General features: G+C 43.5%; 1 protein-coding gene across 6 annotated transcripts in view; it reads right to left on the bottom strand.

Annotated features, from left to right (window-relative positions):
* LOC132881919 (genetic suppressor element 1-like) overlaps window positions 1–13,005 on the bottom strand; it is an 82,923-nt gene that overhangs the window by 39,413 nt on the left and 30,505 nt on the right. For 5 of the 6 annotated variants that reach the window (XM_060914981.1, XM_060914983.1, XM_060914984.1 and 2 more), the window contains exon 2: window positions 1,716–1,913. In XM_060914981.1, coding sequence (XP_060770964.1) covers window positions 1,716–1,913 — 198 coding nt within the window. Of the gene's footprint in view, window positions 1–1,715; window positions 1,914–7,239; window positions 7,341–13,005 lie in introns of those variants that run through there. The other variant, XM_060914985.1, reaches the window with a different exon arrangement.

Genomic DNA, 13,005 nt, shown 5'->3' with positions numbered 1-13,005 from the left:
ACGCAGGGGGGCTGAATACTAATGCACACCACATTTTTCAGATTCTTATTTGTTTAAAATTTTGAAGACCATTTATCATTTTCGTTTCACTTCACAATTGTGTGCCACTCTGTGTTGGTCTATCACATAAAATCTCAATAAAAAAACCTTTTAAGTTCGTGGTTGTAAGGTGGAAAAGTGTGAAAAAGTTCAAGGGGTATGAATACTTTTGCAAGGCACTGTATGCATTTACGATCTGAGCATCGGGGGGGGGAATAATCCATCTTTATATTTTTATTACTGACATGAAAGTAAAATGTCGACTCAAACAGCTGCTATGCCCAGACTGGAGCACAAAATACTCAAAATATAAAAGAAGAAAATTAAGATTACCTACATACTGAAAGAAGATATTAAATGGCAACGTATGGGATATCCTAGCCTACATTTTATTATTTAAGGAGTCGTTTTGTCATAAAAGCAAAAAGAACATTCAATATTTTAGTGCACCATTTAGCCCATTTCAAGCCCAAGTGTTTTAGTAGCGTGGACACAAAATAGCTATAGAAGACGCACAGACGTAGTTTTCAGGTGTATCATCGTAGCAAGTGTCAAAAATCTTAAGTGCTACGGCCAAACTAAGGCCCTGTCCACACGGCAACGGATTCAGGTGAATCTGATAAAATTGTTTATCGTTTCGGCCTGGCATCCACACGGCACTGGCGTTTTGGGTGCCCCAAAACGATATTTTTTGAGAACGGGTTCCAGAGTGGAAAAATCTGGCAACGGCGCCGTTGCGAAGTCGTCTGGATGAGTAGAACGGGTTTGTTTACGATGACGTCACAACCACATGACTAGAACAAGCAGCACTCTCGCGCGCATCATTCATAACAACAACAGAAGAAGGGGTTTATGCGCATGTGTCCTACTTCTTCTATTGTTCTGGTGTCTCCGATGGGACCGTCTTACAGCGCACGTAGAGGTGTGGCATGTGTATTGCATCGTTTTCAGCAAGCGTTGCGTTGCCATATGGACCTGATATTTTACTGATCCGTTGCCCATGTGGACGCGATATTTTTTTTACCCGCTAAAAAAAAAAAAAATCTCATTGCCGTTGTCGTGTGGATGTAGCCTAAGCTGGAGGTTTGGTCAAAATACCTACAAGCCTACAATGAGGATATGCATGTGCCTGAATTGCACAAGAGTAACAGACCTGTAATAAAGGTACCAAAATAATAATTAAAAGAGAGAGAGAGAGAGAGAGAGAGAATGAATATATCACGCTTTTCCAGGCAGCAGCAAGGTGCACAGGTTAGATCTTTCTGTACACAGACATGACACGAGATATTGAGTGAACCTCAGGCTTTAAAAGGCTCAGCTTAAATGTGGAATTGCACTGTTCCTTACCAAACAGACAATTTCAGAAAGACTAAAGTGCTGGAGCAGAAACAAGCACTAACATTCAACTAGCCCTCAGCTGGAACTGCTTCGCTGCCATACAATATGAGTCGAGCAGACTGAATCGGAAAAAGGTGGAAGAGAAGAGGCAGAGGGACGCATGATAGATAGATAGATGAGAAAGGAACGTAAAATGGTTTGAACTAAAAATGTTAGAATGTGTGCAGATTTGTCGATGTATAAAGGTACAAGTTCGAGTCAGGTTTGTATGGAGTAATGAAGAAAGGGGTGGAGAAAAGAACAAATACAAAAGAGGACAGACGAGAGGACACACCCACCTCTGGGTTCCTCTGCCTGCTTGGCCAGTTTGCGGAGAGCAGCAGCAAATCCAGAGTGAGCGGACTGGGAAGCCGTGTTCCCATTGGCCAGAACCGTGCTGCTGATGGGGGAGGGGGTGAGAGGGCTGACGGTCGCCGTGGTGCGTGTTGCCGTGGAGATCATTCCTAACGATGGCGACTTTGGCTCATGGCTCATGCCTGAAGAAGGGGGGGGAGTGTCACAGAGAGAGAGAGAGAGAGAGAGATTTAAATGTGATCATTTACATTCGAATTTGCATTCCAGTCACTGTAAGCAAAAAAGCTTAACTAATCCTGAAATTTAAATGCATGTGTACCAAAGACAAGTGACATTGTCACACAGGGCCATGACCTCTTACTTGTTTACTTTCTCAATAATACACACACACACACACGACAAATTAAATGAAAACCTGGCAGCTCCGTTATGCGATGGGGGAGATTCTCCTGACCCGGATTGGGTCACTGTAAATTGATGGAAAAGTTCTGATCACTTTTATCTGAAAATGAAACCTTTCTATCCTGATGGAAGTGCTCTCCTCCAGGACGACGATTTCCACATTTCACAGAGCACAAGGCCTCGCTGAATGGTTTGATGAGTATGCAAACAAAGTCAAAGTCAATCTTAATCTACGGCCTTCACATACCCCTTTTCCACCAAATCAGTTCCAGGGCTGGTTCGGGGCCAGTGCTGGTGCTGGTTCACAACTCGTTCAACTTGCGAGCCAGCTGAGAACCAGTTTGCTTTTCCATAGCTCACGGTGCTAAGGGAAGCCACGTCACTACGTCGCTGTATACGTCAGTTACGTCGCTACGTTTGCATAAACCTTGGCGCGAATATCGAAGCAAAAACAACACGGAAGAAGCAGCAGCAACAACAACAGCAATAATAATAATAATAATGGATGACTTCACGTTTGTACAGCTGCTGCTTCTCGTCGCTTAAAAATGGCGATCTTTTGCGGTCTTGTTATTGTTGTTGGTCTTAACAACTCTGCCCCCCCGCTGACGTAAGCGGTTCTTTCCTCTGGCCCAGCAGAGAGTTGGTGCTAGCCTGGAACTGGTTTTTCTGGCCCCAGAGCCAGTTCTTTGTCAGTGGAAACAGAAAACCCGGTTCCAAACTAAGCACTGGCCCCGAACCAGCCCTGGAACTGATTTGGTGGAAAAGGGGCAACAGTCATCATATCTCAACACAATTTAACACACACGGGACAGACACGTCCGAGATCAGACAGTTGCTCTCCACCACTATCACTATCATCATCACTAACGAAATATCTTCTGGATGAATGTTGGTCTTCACTCCAGTACTGTTCCAGAGCCGTTGCAGACCACTGAAACTGGTTTAATGGTGTTGGTTTTTCCTTTCATGTCTTACATGTACAGACCTTTACACAAGCTTTCCCCTCCACCACAAATCGCTGGACAATTTTTATAAACATCACAGTCAGACGTAGGCTAGATGGTCTTTTGCTCTGTGAAAATAACTCACTATAGAAGAGCATTTCTGTGGAGAATGCTTAACCTGATTTCGATCTGTCCTCTAGCCAAGTTAATGCAGAGATAATAGACCGCTCTTTACCCGAAATAATCAGTCAGGAAGTGGGTTAAACTTCACCTCCTGAGGAAATCAATACCATACTTCAGCAGCATCAATAAACCTACAGTGAATGCTTCAGGAATACAGGATGCACGTAGTGACTCACAACAAGCACGTGGCAATATAATGGATGAGTGTGTGAACTTTATTTACAGATTACTGGAATCAATTTTGATAGAGAAACCTTCCGTCATACGTTTTTACACAGAACCTTTCAGGCACAGGTTCCCGACCCTGGTCCTGGAGTACCCCTGCACATATTAAGCCTAGGTCACAACCGGCCGTACGTGCTCCTACAGCCGGTCTACGTGCAAAAAACGCAAGAAACGCACGGAGGGCGTGCGTGTGACGTGCTGATTTTCGAGCCGTAGACTGGCTGCAGACCGGCCGCAGAGGTTCTTTGTCATGTCAAACAAACTCTACGGGCGCTTACCGTATGTTTTTTTCAGGTTGCAAGACAAACTTACGGCCAACGTGCGTCTTTCTCCACGAACAAAAAAAAACGCAGCGATTTGGGAAACGCCAAAAATCGCACGGCCAAAAAATCGTACGTCCAGTTGTGACCTAGGCTTTAGTGTTACTCCTGATCCCTACACACCTGAAATGGGCGTGTTAAAAGTAGGGAAAGTACTAAAATGTGCAGGACAAGGGGTGCTTCAGGACTTGGGGTACTTTAAGGGTTCCAGATGGCCAAGCCAAAAGGAGCTGAAGACTGTTTGTCAGTACTTATCCGACACTGACCTAGTCTATAACTAATACCTTAATAAATTAACTAGTGCTGTCAAGCGATTAAAATATTTAAATCGCGATTAATGTCGCGACTGTCATAGTTAACTCGCGATTAATCGCAATTTAATCGCACATTTTTGTCACATGAAAAACCATTGTAATTCTCTTATCAGCATAAAAAAGTGAATGGGCTTGCTTTGTACCAATGCTTTTTTTTTTTTTATTGCAGAGCATAACACGTCTTGTCACAGCCACTGACATCCATAACTTCCATATTAGATGAGAAAACCAAGGGATGAAAAATAAAGTACATATCACTGTGAAAATAAAAAAATGTTTTATTTTACTCTTCATTAGTTTCTTTTGAAGAGAAGTATTTGCCATAAAAGAAGAAAAAAACAGATAAAAATAAAAACATTTATCATACGTTCAAAAACGTTCATCATAGTGTGGCACTGTATTCTCTAATTCTCACTGCTTATAACTCTACACCTCCCCGGTGGAGATGAGCTGGGAAACTGAAGACTGAAGGAACAGTATTGAAAAGTATTTTTCCAGTCTCACCTGTGAAAGGTAATCCCATGTGATCGCGTTTGGACGGTAAACCTGTTGGTACAGTTAAACGCAGCACATTAATGAGGCGTCTTTATTCTCGGCTACTGTCTAGACGCTATACCAGAGACTAGGGCTGTAACGATACACCCAACTCACGATTCGATTCGTATCGCGATTTTTGACCCATGATTCGATACGCCCACGATTTTTTTAAAAATGTTTTTTTAAAGTAGTAAATTTGACTTATTAACATTTACTTACTTACATTAACTATTTAATAACAAATAATTCAGACCACTGCAGAGAATGAGTAATATGTATGCAAAAATGAACAAATGTATATCCAAAGATTGTTTTATTTCTCAAAATAATACTGTTGAGCCGGAAGCTGTTTTTTTCGGTTCTGAAAAAGTCATTTTTCCAAATCGTGTAAATCCGTTAAGATTTTTTTTGGGGGGGTGGCTCTCTCACTGTCTCACTCTCATAGAGCCAATGATTTTCTGTGATCGCGGAAAACAGATGGAAATTACGGAATTTTTATGGTGAAACATTGCTCGCGTGTCAAAATGTAACTGCCGCAGAAGGCTTCCGCCCAAGCAGACATGCCTTCAGTGTTGCCAGATATTGCTAACGTTTTCCACCCCAAAATATGTTCAAAACCAGCCAAAAAGCACCTAAACCTGCCCAATCTGGCAACACTGCATGCCTTTCCGGTCAAGTGATTGTGATTGGCTTGTGGCACACCTAGCCAGCCAATGAGCTGCTTGTTTACAGATTCGCTCCCCGCGTCGCAACCAGAATGGCGACCGCTTAAAAGAAATGAATGCTCTGCCAGTGGCGAGTGTGGACGTTGCGTGACTCGCAGAAGATTGTCGCAGGTCGGCGAAAAAACAACTTACTAATAGATATAAAAAAATAAAAGTAATTTAAGTAAGTTTAAAATGTAATTTAAATAAAAAGTAAAGTATTCATAAATTGAAGTTTGGAAGCGCCTCTGTTTTTGGGCTGAGGAGAAGTTTGAAAGGGTGTACCGCGATTCTGCCTTCTTGTATCGCGATACGGATCGTGGCTCTGCGTATCGCGATTTCGATTTCGATACGCATATCGTTACAGCCCTACCAGAGACGGTTGAAGAATCTCCACTTTGCCCCATCCAATATGGCGGCGAGGATGTTTATATGTCTATGCCTTTCTCCATCACTCACACGTACTCTTATTGAAGCAGCGCGCGACAAGCCTCAACAGGAACTACGGGTGACTCGCAGGGCCAAATTAGAATTTGCGTTAACGGCACTATTTTTTTTAATCGCGTTAAATTGAGATCGCGTTAACGCGTTAACTTTGACAGCACTAAAATTAACATACATTTACCCATCATTTCCATGCGTATCAGTTATTTTTATTTAGAGTGTACAAAAAAAGATCATTAAATACTTCACATTACAGGCATTTAGCAGACGCACTTATCCAGAGTGACAGACGACATATCCAGAGCAGCCTGGGGAGCAGTTGGTGCCTTGCTCAAGGGCACTTCAGCCATTCCTGCTGATCTAGGGAATTGACCCAGCAACCTTTTGGTCTCAAAGCTGCTTCTCTAACCATCAGTCCATGGCTTCCCCCATGTAAAGTTACTTCATTCACTGTTCTTAAAATGTTCTTTACATGTTGCACTGTTGTTTTCCAGGCACTCGGAGCATAAATAAAATCTTCCACCCTGAGTCAATGGTCACTTGCATTCATCATGAGCTCTATGACAGTAAAGTCTGCTCCCGCCTGCCCTCATGTTGAACTGCAGGGAGCAATTATTAATGACACTAGCCACATCAGGGGGCTCTAGTTAGCATAACGCTGCGTTCACGTGCTATGGGAAGATGATATTTTCCAGTTGGGAAGTGGTATTTACCAGTGTGTTGTGTTCACATGCTTTTGTTGTTGTTGACAAAGGACGCGGACTGCTAGTTAGCAATAGTTAGTTAGCTATCGTTAGCAATAGCGTCTGCTCTGGATAGGTAAAAACAAACCATAACAACACATTTTTAAAGGAAACGGATTTCTAACGTATTATATTACACTTGTTAATGACGCAACATTGCATAGACACCAAAAACTACCCACTAGTACTAATAAAAAAAAAACTTTAGTAGCGTACAATGCTTATCATTCAAGTGTCTTGTACCGCTCGCCGCCATGTTGAAAAGGTTAAAGTTCATCTCATCTCGGCAACTCGTGTATCAAAATTTTCTACGAGTTGCCCAGTGGAAAATACCACAAGAGGGGGCGTTCATGTGTGCTTTCCATGTCGGCGTTTGGTATTTACCATAATTCCCATAGCACATGAACGCACCATAAGTATGTCCCCTGACTCCCCGAAAGTGAAAGTTCATTCCAGCTAGAATCTCCATCACACATGTAAAACACAGCACACACATGGACTTGCTGAAGCTCTGCTCAGGTTCACGACACACAGGTCACGCAGGTGGAAATGTAAAATATGAACAGTACTCGGTACAACATATGACAAGCAACAAATTAATGATACACAGATACATCCAAATATCCACACACCGAATGCTTAATATTCAAATTTACTAATTATCATGTCTAAAACGAATCCAGACCTACCTAGAATAGCCTACGCCAAGCTCCAGTCTCGAGTCATCCGCATACAACACCCAGCTCACTGTCCTGTATAATCTTTATTCTATTATTAAAAACACACATCACACTCAAGGCTGCTTCATCTTCTCTCTCTCATCCCAGCAGCGCAGCACCTCACACTCGTTTACTCCCTGCAGCCAAACACACACACACACACACTCCTTCTGTCTCGCTCTGTCTCTCAATCTAACAGCTGCTGTGAAGTCACATGGCCTGCCCTCTATTTCACTTCCTCTTTTTCTTCCCCCCTCACCATAGTCAAGTAACTGCTGTCCAGTGACAAGCCACGCCCTTCTGTCTCCTCCTTATTACCATGTGCAACACATTTAGACTCTTCCTTATTACCACAGACAACAGCCTCCTCCATCATTTTGCTCTATTATTATTACAGGCCGGCGGCACGGTGGTGTAGTGGTTAGCGCTGTCGCCTCACAGCAAGAAGGTCCGGGTTCGAGCCCCGTGGCCGGCGAGGGCCTTTCTGTGTGGAGTTTGCATGTTCTCCCCGTGTCCGCGTGGGTTTCCTCCGGGTGCTCCGGTTTCCCCCACAGTCCAAAGACATGCGGGTTAGGTTAACTGGTGACTCTAAATTGACCGTAGGTGTGAACGTGAGTGTGAATGGTTGTCTGTGTCTATGTGTCAGCCCTGTGATGACCTGGCGACTTGTCCAGGGTGTACCCCGCCTTTTGCCCGTAGCCAGCTGGGATAGGCTCCAGCTTGCCCGCGACCCTGTAGAACAGGATAAAGCGGCTAGAGATAATGAGATGAGATGAGATTATTACAGGCCCTTATGACACCCTTCTCACCGTCTCCACCCCTTACCCTGGACCAGCGTTTCTCAACCTTTTTTCAGTCACGGCACCCTTCAGAAGTATGCAGATTCTCAAGGCACCCCCATATAAAATATACGCAGTCACGCTGACCTCGGCAGTGACGTTGTGACATGGGAAAGGGGGCCGTGAGACAAATTTTGATGATGCGGCGATGATCTGCATTAGTGTAACGATTGCTTTTTTTGAATTTTAATTCTCATCTCATTATCTGTAGCCGCTTTATCCTGTTCTACAGGGTCACAGGCAAGCTGGAGCCTATCCCAGCTGACTACGGGCGAAAGGCGGGGTACACCCTGGACAAGTCGCCAGGTCATCACAGGGCTGACACATAGACACAGACAACCATTCACACTCACATTCACACCTACGCTCAATTTAGAGTCACCAGTTAACCTAACCTGCATGTCTTTGGACTGTGGGGGAAACCGGAGCACCCGGAGGAAACCCACGCGGACACGGGGAGAACATGCAAACTCCACACAGAAAGGCCCTCGCCGGCCACGGGGCTCGAACCCGGACCTTCATGCTGTGAGGCGACAGCGCTCACTACACCACCGTGCCGCCTGAATTTTAATTCATTTTATTTATTTCAATGTTAGAATATATCATTTTCTGACGGCATCCTGGTTGAGAAAGGCTGCCCTGGACCACACCTTCGTCTCTGTAACAACATCTCCCCATCACCACAGGTCTTACTTCCTGAACACTCCCCCTTCTGCTTTAGGCCACACCCTCATCTCTAATGCTAACCTCTCCCTTTGTGTTTTGGGTCACACCCTCTTCTTTGGCTCCCCCCCCTGTAATCTGAGCACCTTTCCAGACTTCTATAGTAAAAGATCTCATCCTGACCCTCTCAAACAAGTTTCACTAGAGAGAGAGAGAGAGAGAGAGAGACAGACACGAGCAGCAGAGGTGTGCAGACGTGTAGATGAATGATGTAAGTTACAAGCAACAGAAGGAAAAACTAACCGTGCAATTACGCCACATCACATTTAGATAAACTATTGCCTACACTAATAACCTTCTCTTTATTGCCTTTATTTATAAATATGAAGTCATACAGCCTTCCTACGAGTGTGTGTGCGTGTGTGCTCAGTCTGCTGTCTGACAGATTAGTCACCTTAGATTATAGACATGTAAAAAGAAGAGCAGTATCTCACTCCAGTAGCTATAAAAGCAGTTTTATGGCTTTAGGTACATGGATATGTGCGAGTGCTTACAGCAACATGCGCAGAATAAAATTGGATTTACACTGTACAATTCTGGGCCTAATTTTGCTGTCGCTCTCAAAAATTGTACATCTTAAATAAATTTGCTCATTGTGAGCTGAGATCGATGGTCAAAAACGCATAATGTAGCATGCTCACCGATTTAGTTCGACTGCAGCCAAAGACAACAGATGATAAAGTTCTGGCAGAAAGTTTGAATTAAAATCTCAGCGTGTGACTACTGCTATAGACGACTCGCAATCACGTGATCAAAATGTGCTACGTCATGAGTGTCCGCCATGATGGTGGATATACAAGCAACTAGGATGGCAGCCGCTGAAAGCGTGTCTGTAAACAATGCTGAATTTTCTCAGTACTACCATGATCTGAACGGTCGAGTGAAGACTCGATACAAAGAGAAGATAGGTATGTGTGGTTTTGAACCATATTATTTTAAAAAGTCAGACTTTTCTGAAAATAAGACGCTTCTACTGACCATCAAGCACCCAGATATCACATTCTATCTGGTTTGGCTGCTGAAGAACCAAGTCCGACCTTGGACGAAAAACAGCCCATTTCCTGAGTGGGTGCCCAGTCTGGATTGTTTCTATCGTATAATTTTGCTGGCGCTTCTAGAAGCGAAATGGTAATACGTGTTAAAATTATAATGACCGAGTGAACCACAACAAGAGAACGCTCATTTTATAGCAAAATTCTCATCTCATCTCATTATCTCTAGCCGCTTTATCCTGTTCTACAGGGTCGCAGGCAAGCTGGAGCCTATCCCAGCTGACTACGGGCGAAAGGCGGGGTACACCCTGGACAAGTCGCCAGGTCATCACAGGGCTGACACATAGACACAGACAACCATTCACACTCACATTCACACCTACGCTCAATTTAGAGTCACCAGTTAACCTAACCTGCATGTCTTTGGACTGTGGGGGAAACCGGAGCACCCGGAGGAAACCCATGCGGACACGGGGAGAACATGCAAACTCCACACAGAAAGGCCCTCGCCGGCCATGGGGCTCGAACCCGGACCTTCTTGCTGTGAGGCAACAGCGCTAACCACTACACCACCATGCCGCCTAGCAAAATTCTAACAACAGGAAATAAAATTCTTCCATGATATTATTGAGAAAGCTTTTGAATCTCACCTGAGATAAAATGATTACTGCAAACTAGGGCTGTAACAATATGCATATCGAAATCGAAATCGCGATACGCAGAGCCACGATCCGTATCGCGATACAAGAAGGCAGAATCGCGGTACACCCTTTCAAACTTCTCCTCAGCCCAAAAACAGAGGCGCTTCCAAACTTCAATTTATGAATACTTTACTTTTTATTTAAATTACATTTTAAACTTACTTAAATTACTTTTATTTTTTTATATCTATTAGTAAGTCGTTTTTTCGCCAACCTGCGACAATCTTCTGCGAGTCACGCAACGTCCACACTCGCCACTGGCAGAGCATTAATTTCTTTTAAGCGGTCGCCATTCTGGTTGCGACGCGGGGAGCGAATCTGTAAACAAGCAGCTCATTGGCTGGCTAGGTGTGCCACAAGCCAATCACAATCACTTGACCGGAAAGGCATGCAGTGTTGCCAGATTGGGCGGGTTTAGGTGCTTTTTGGCTGGTTTTGAACATATTTTGGGGTGGAAAATGTTAGCAATATCTGGCAACACTGAAGGCATGTCTGCTTGGGTGGAAGCCTTCTGCGGCAGTTACATTTTGACACGCGAGCAATGTTTCACCATAAAAATTCCGTAATTTCCATCTGTTTTCCACAATCACAGAAAATCACTGGCCCTATGAGAGTGAGACAGTGAGAGAGCCACCCCCCCAAAAAAAATCTTAACGGATTTACACGATTTGGAAAAATGACTTTTTCAGAACCGAAAAAACCAGAGCTTCCGGCTCAACAGTATTATTTTGAGAAATAAAACAATCTTTGGATATACATTTGTTCATTTTTGCATACATATTACTCATTCTCTGCAGTGGTCTGAATTATTTGTTATTAAATAGTTAATGTAAGTAAGTAAATGTTAATAAGTCAAATTTACTACTTTAAAAAAACATTTTAAACAAAATCGTGGGCGTATCGAATCGTGGGTCAAAAATCGCGATACGAATCGAATCGTGAGTTGGGTGTATCGTTACAGCCCTACTGCAAACACGAGCTGTTCTGGTTTTAGCCTCTGTTAGATCAGCCCTGCCGATGCTGTTCAGCCGTGCTCGTCTCCTCTCCGTACTCAGAGGTGGAAAAACTGGATTGACAAAGTAAAAGTCCTGCTTAGGTTTTCCTTCTGCCTGTGCTCTCAACACAGATGATTTCACCAATTAGCTCATCAACCTGGCTTAGGGGATGTGGCAATTAGGATAAGCTGGTTCACTGAATTGGCTGGAGCAAAAACGTGGCAGGGTTTTTACTTTCTGCACCCGGGTTTTTCCACCTCTGTCCGTACTAAGCCTCAGAGTTTCCTCGCTCTCCTTCCGAATCATGGACAGAATTCTAAAAAATCGGAACGTGCCACGATCACGAGTACTGATGTGACCACAACCATATACAGCATAAAGATATGGCAGAGCTAAAAAACAAACAAAAAATGCTTAAAGCAGTGGAAAAACAAAGAGAGATGAGCACGCGTGACTATGTTTTGTATGGAATGTCGCTTGACCCTGCACTTGTATCTCCACCAACATGGCCGACATCCAGATTTCTATTTTGCCTTGACGTCACTTGCGAGTCAAGGATACAGTCATCTGCAGCATAGCAATAAGAGGAAGGCACAGAATGATGCGAAACTCAATGTTTCTGTTTTTGCGACCCTACTTTCTGTATGAGCCTGGTTCGCTAATGAATGATGACGCATCATGATGAACATAGTAATTTTCCTTAACTGCAGGTCTATCTTTAAAGGCCTTTCATCATATAATCTGAAATGAAGAACACATTATCACAGAATCTGTGATAGAATTCGGCCAAGGTTTTATTGGGATCGTTTCATGCAGTGTGACAGGTAATAATGTTAAAAGGTTGCTGTAAATGCAGTTTAAAACTGGCGAGAGAGAGAGAGAGAAACAAATGAAACACCCCGGGTAATAATAGATAGTCAGGAATGTTTAGTTAACACCTCCTTCTCTCTTTCATACACCCACACCCATACTGAGATGATGGTGATGAGTGACAGCATCAAACAAACAACTTTAATCTCGGCTCTAGCAGCACTGGCCTGTGACCTGTTGAGATGCTATCTCTGTGCTATGGACAAAGGCAGAGCATTAGCAGGTAATACAATCACACACACACAAACTACAGGGATATCTCAGCTGACTTCGGGAGAGAGGCAGGGTACACGCTGGACAGGTAACACAAAGCCAAACTACCATTCACACCTATGGGCAAGTTAGAATCCTTGAATTGTATGGAATCAATTCTGTGCCAAAATGTTCATACAATACTTTTGAAATATCAAACAAAAACGACAAATCAAAACACAAAAAAAAAAAGTCAATTTTTTTAGACTGGCAAACAAATTATTCGTGTAATCGTGCAAAATACCAGTCTATTACTCTTCAGAAACCTTTTATTTCTGTTCCGCGTCTTTCTCAGTTTTGTTTGACGTAATTTATTTTGGTTGCGATTCCAGCTCTCTCGTTTGCGCTCCCTGACTTTTTGCTT

The sequence above is a fragment of the Neoarius graeffei genome, chromosome 2, assembly GCF_027579695.1.
Source record: "Neoarius graeffei isolate fNeoGra1 chromosome 2, fNeoGra1.pri, whole genome shotgun sequence".
NCBI lineage: Eukaryota > Metazoa > Chordata > Actinopteri > Siluriformes > Ariidae > Neoarius > Neoarius graeffei.
The sequence above is the reverse complement of the archived record's forward strand: the minus strand, read 5'-3'. Positions and strand labels throughout refer to the sequence as shown.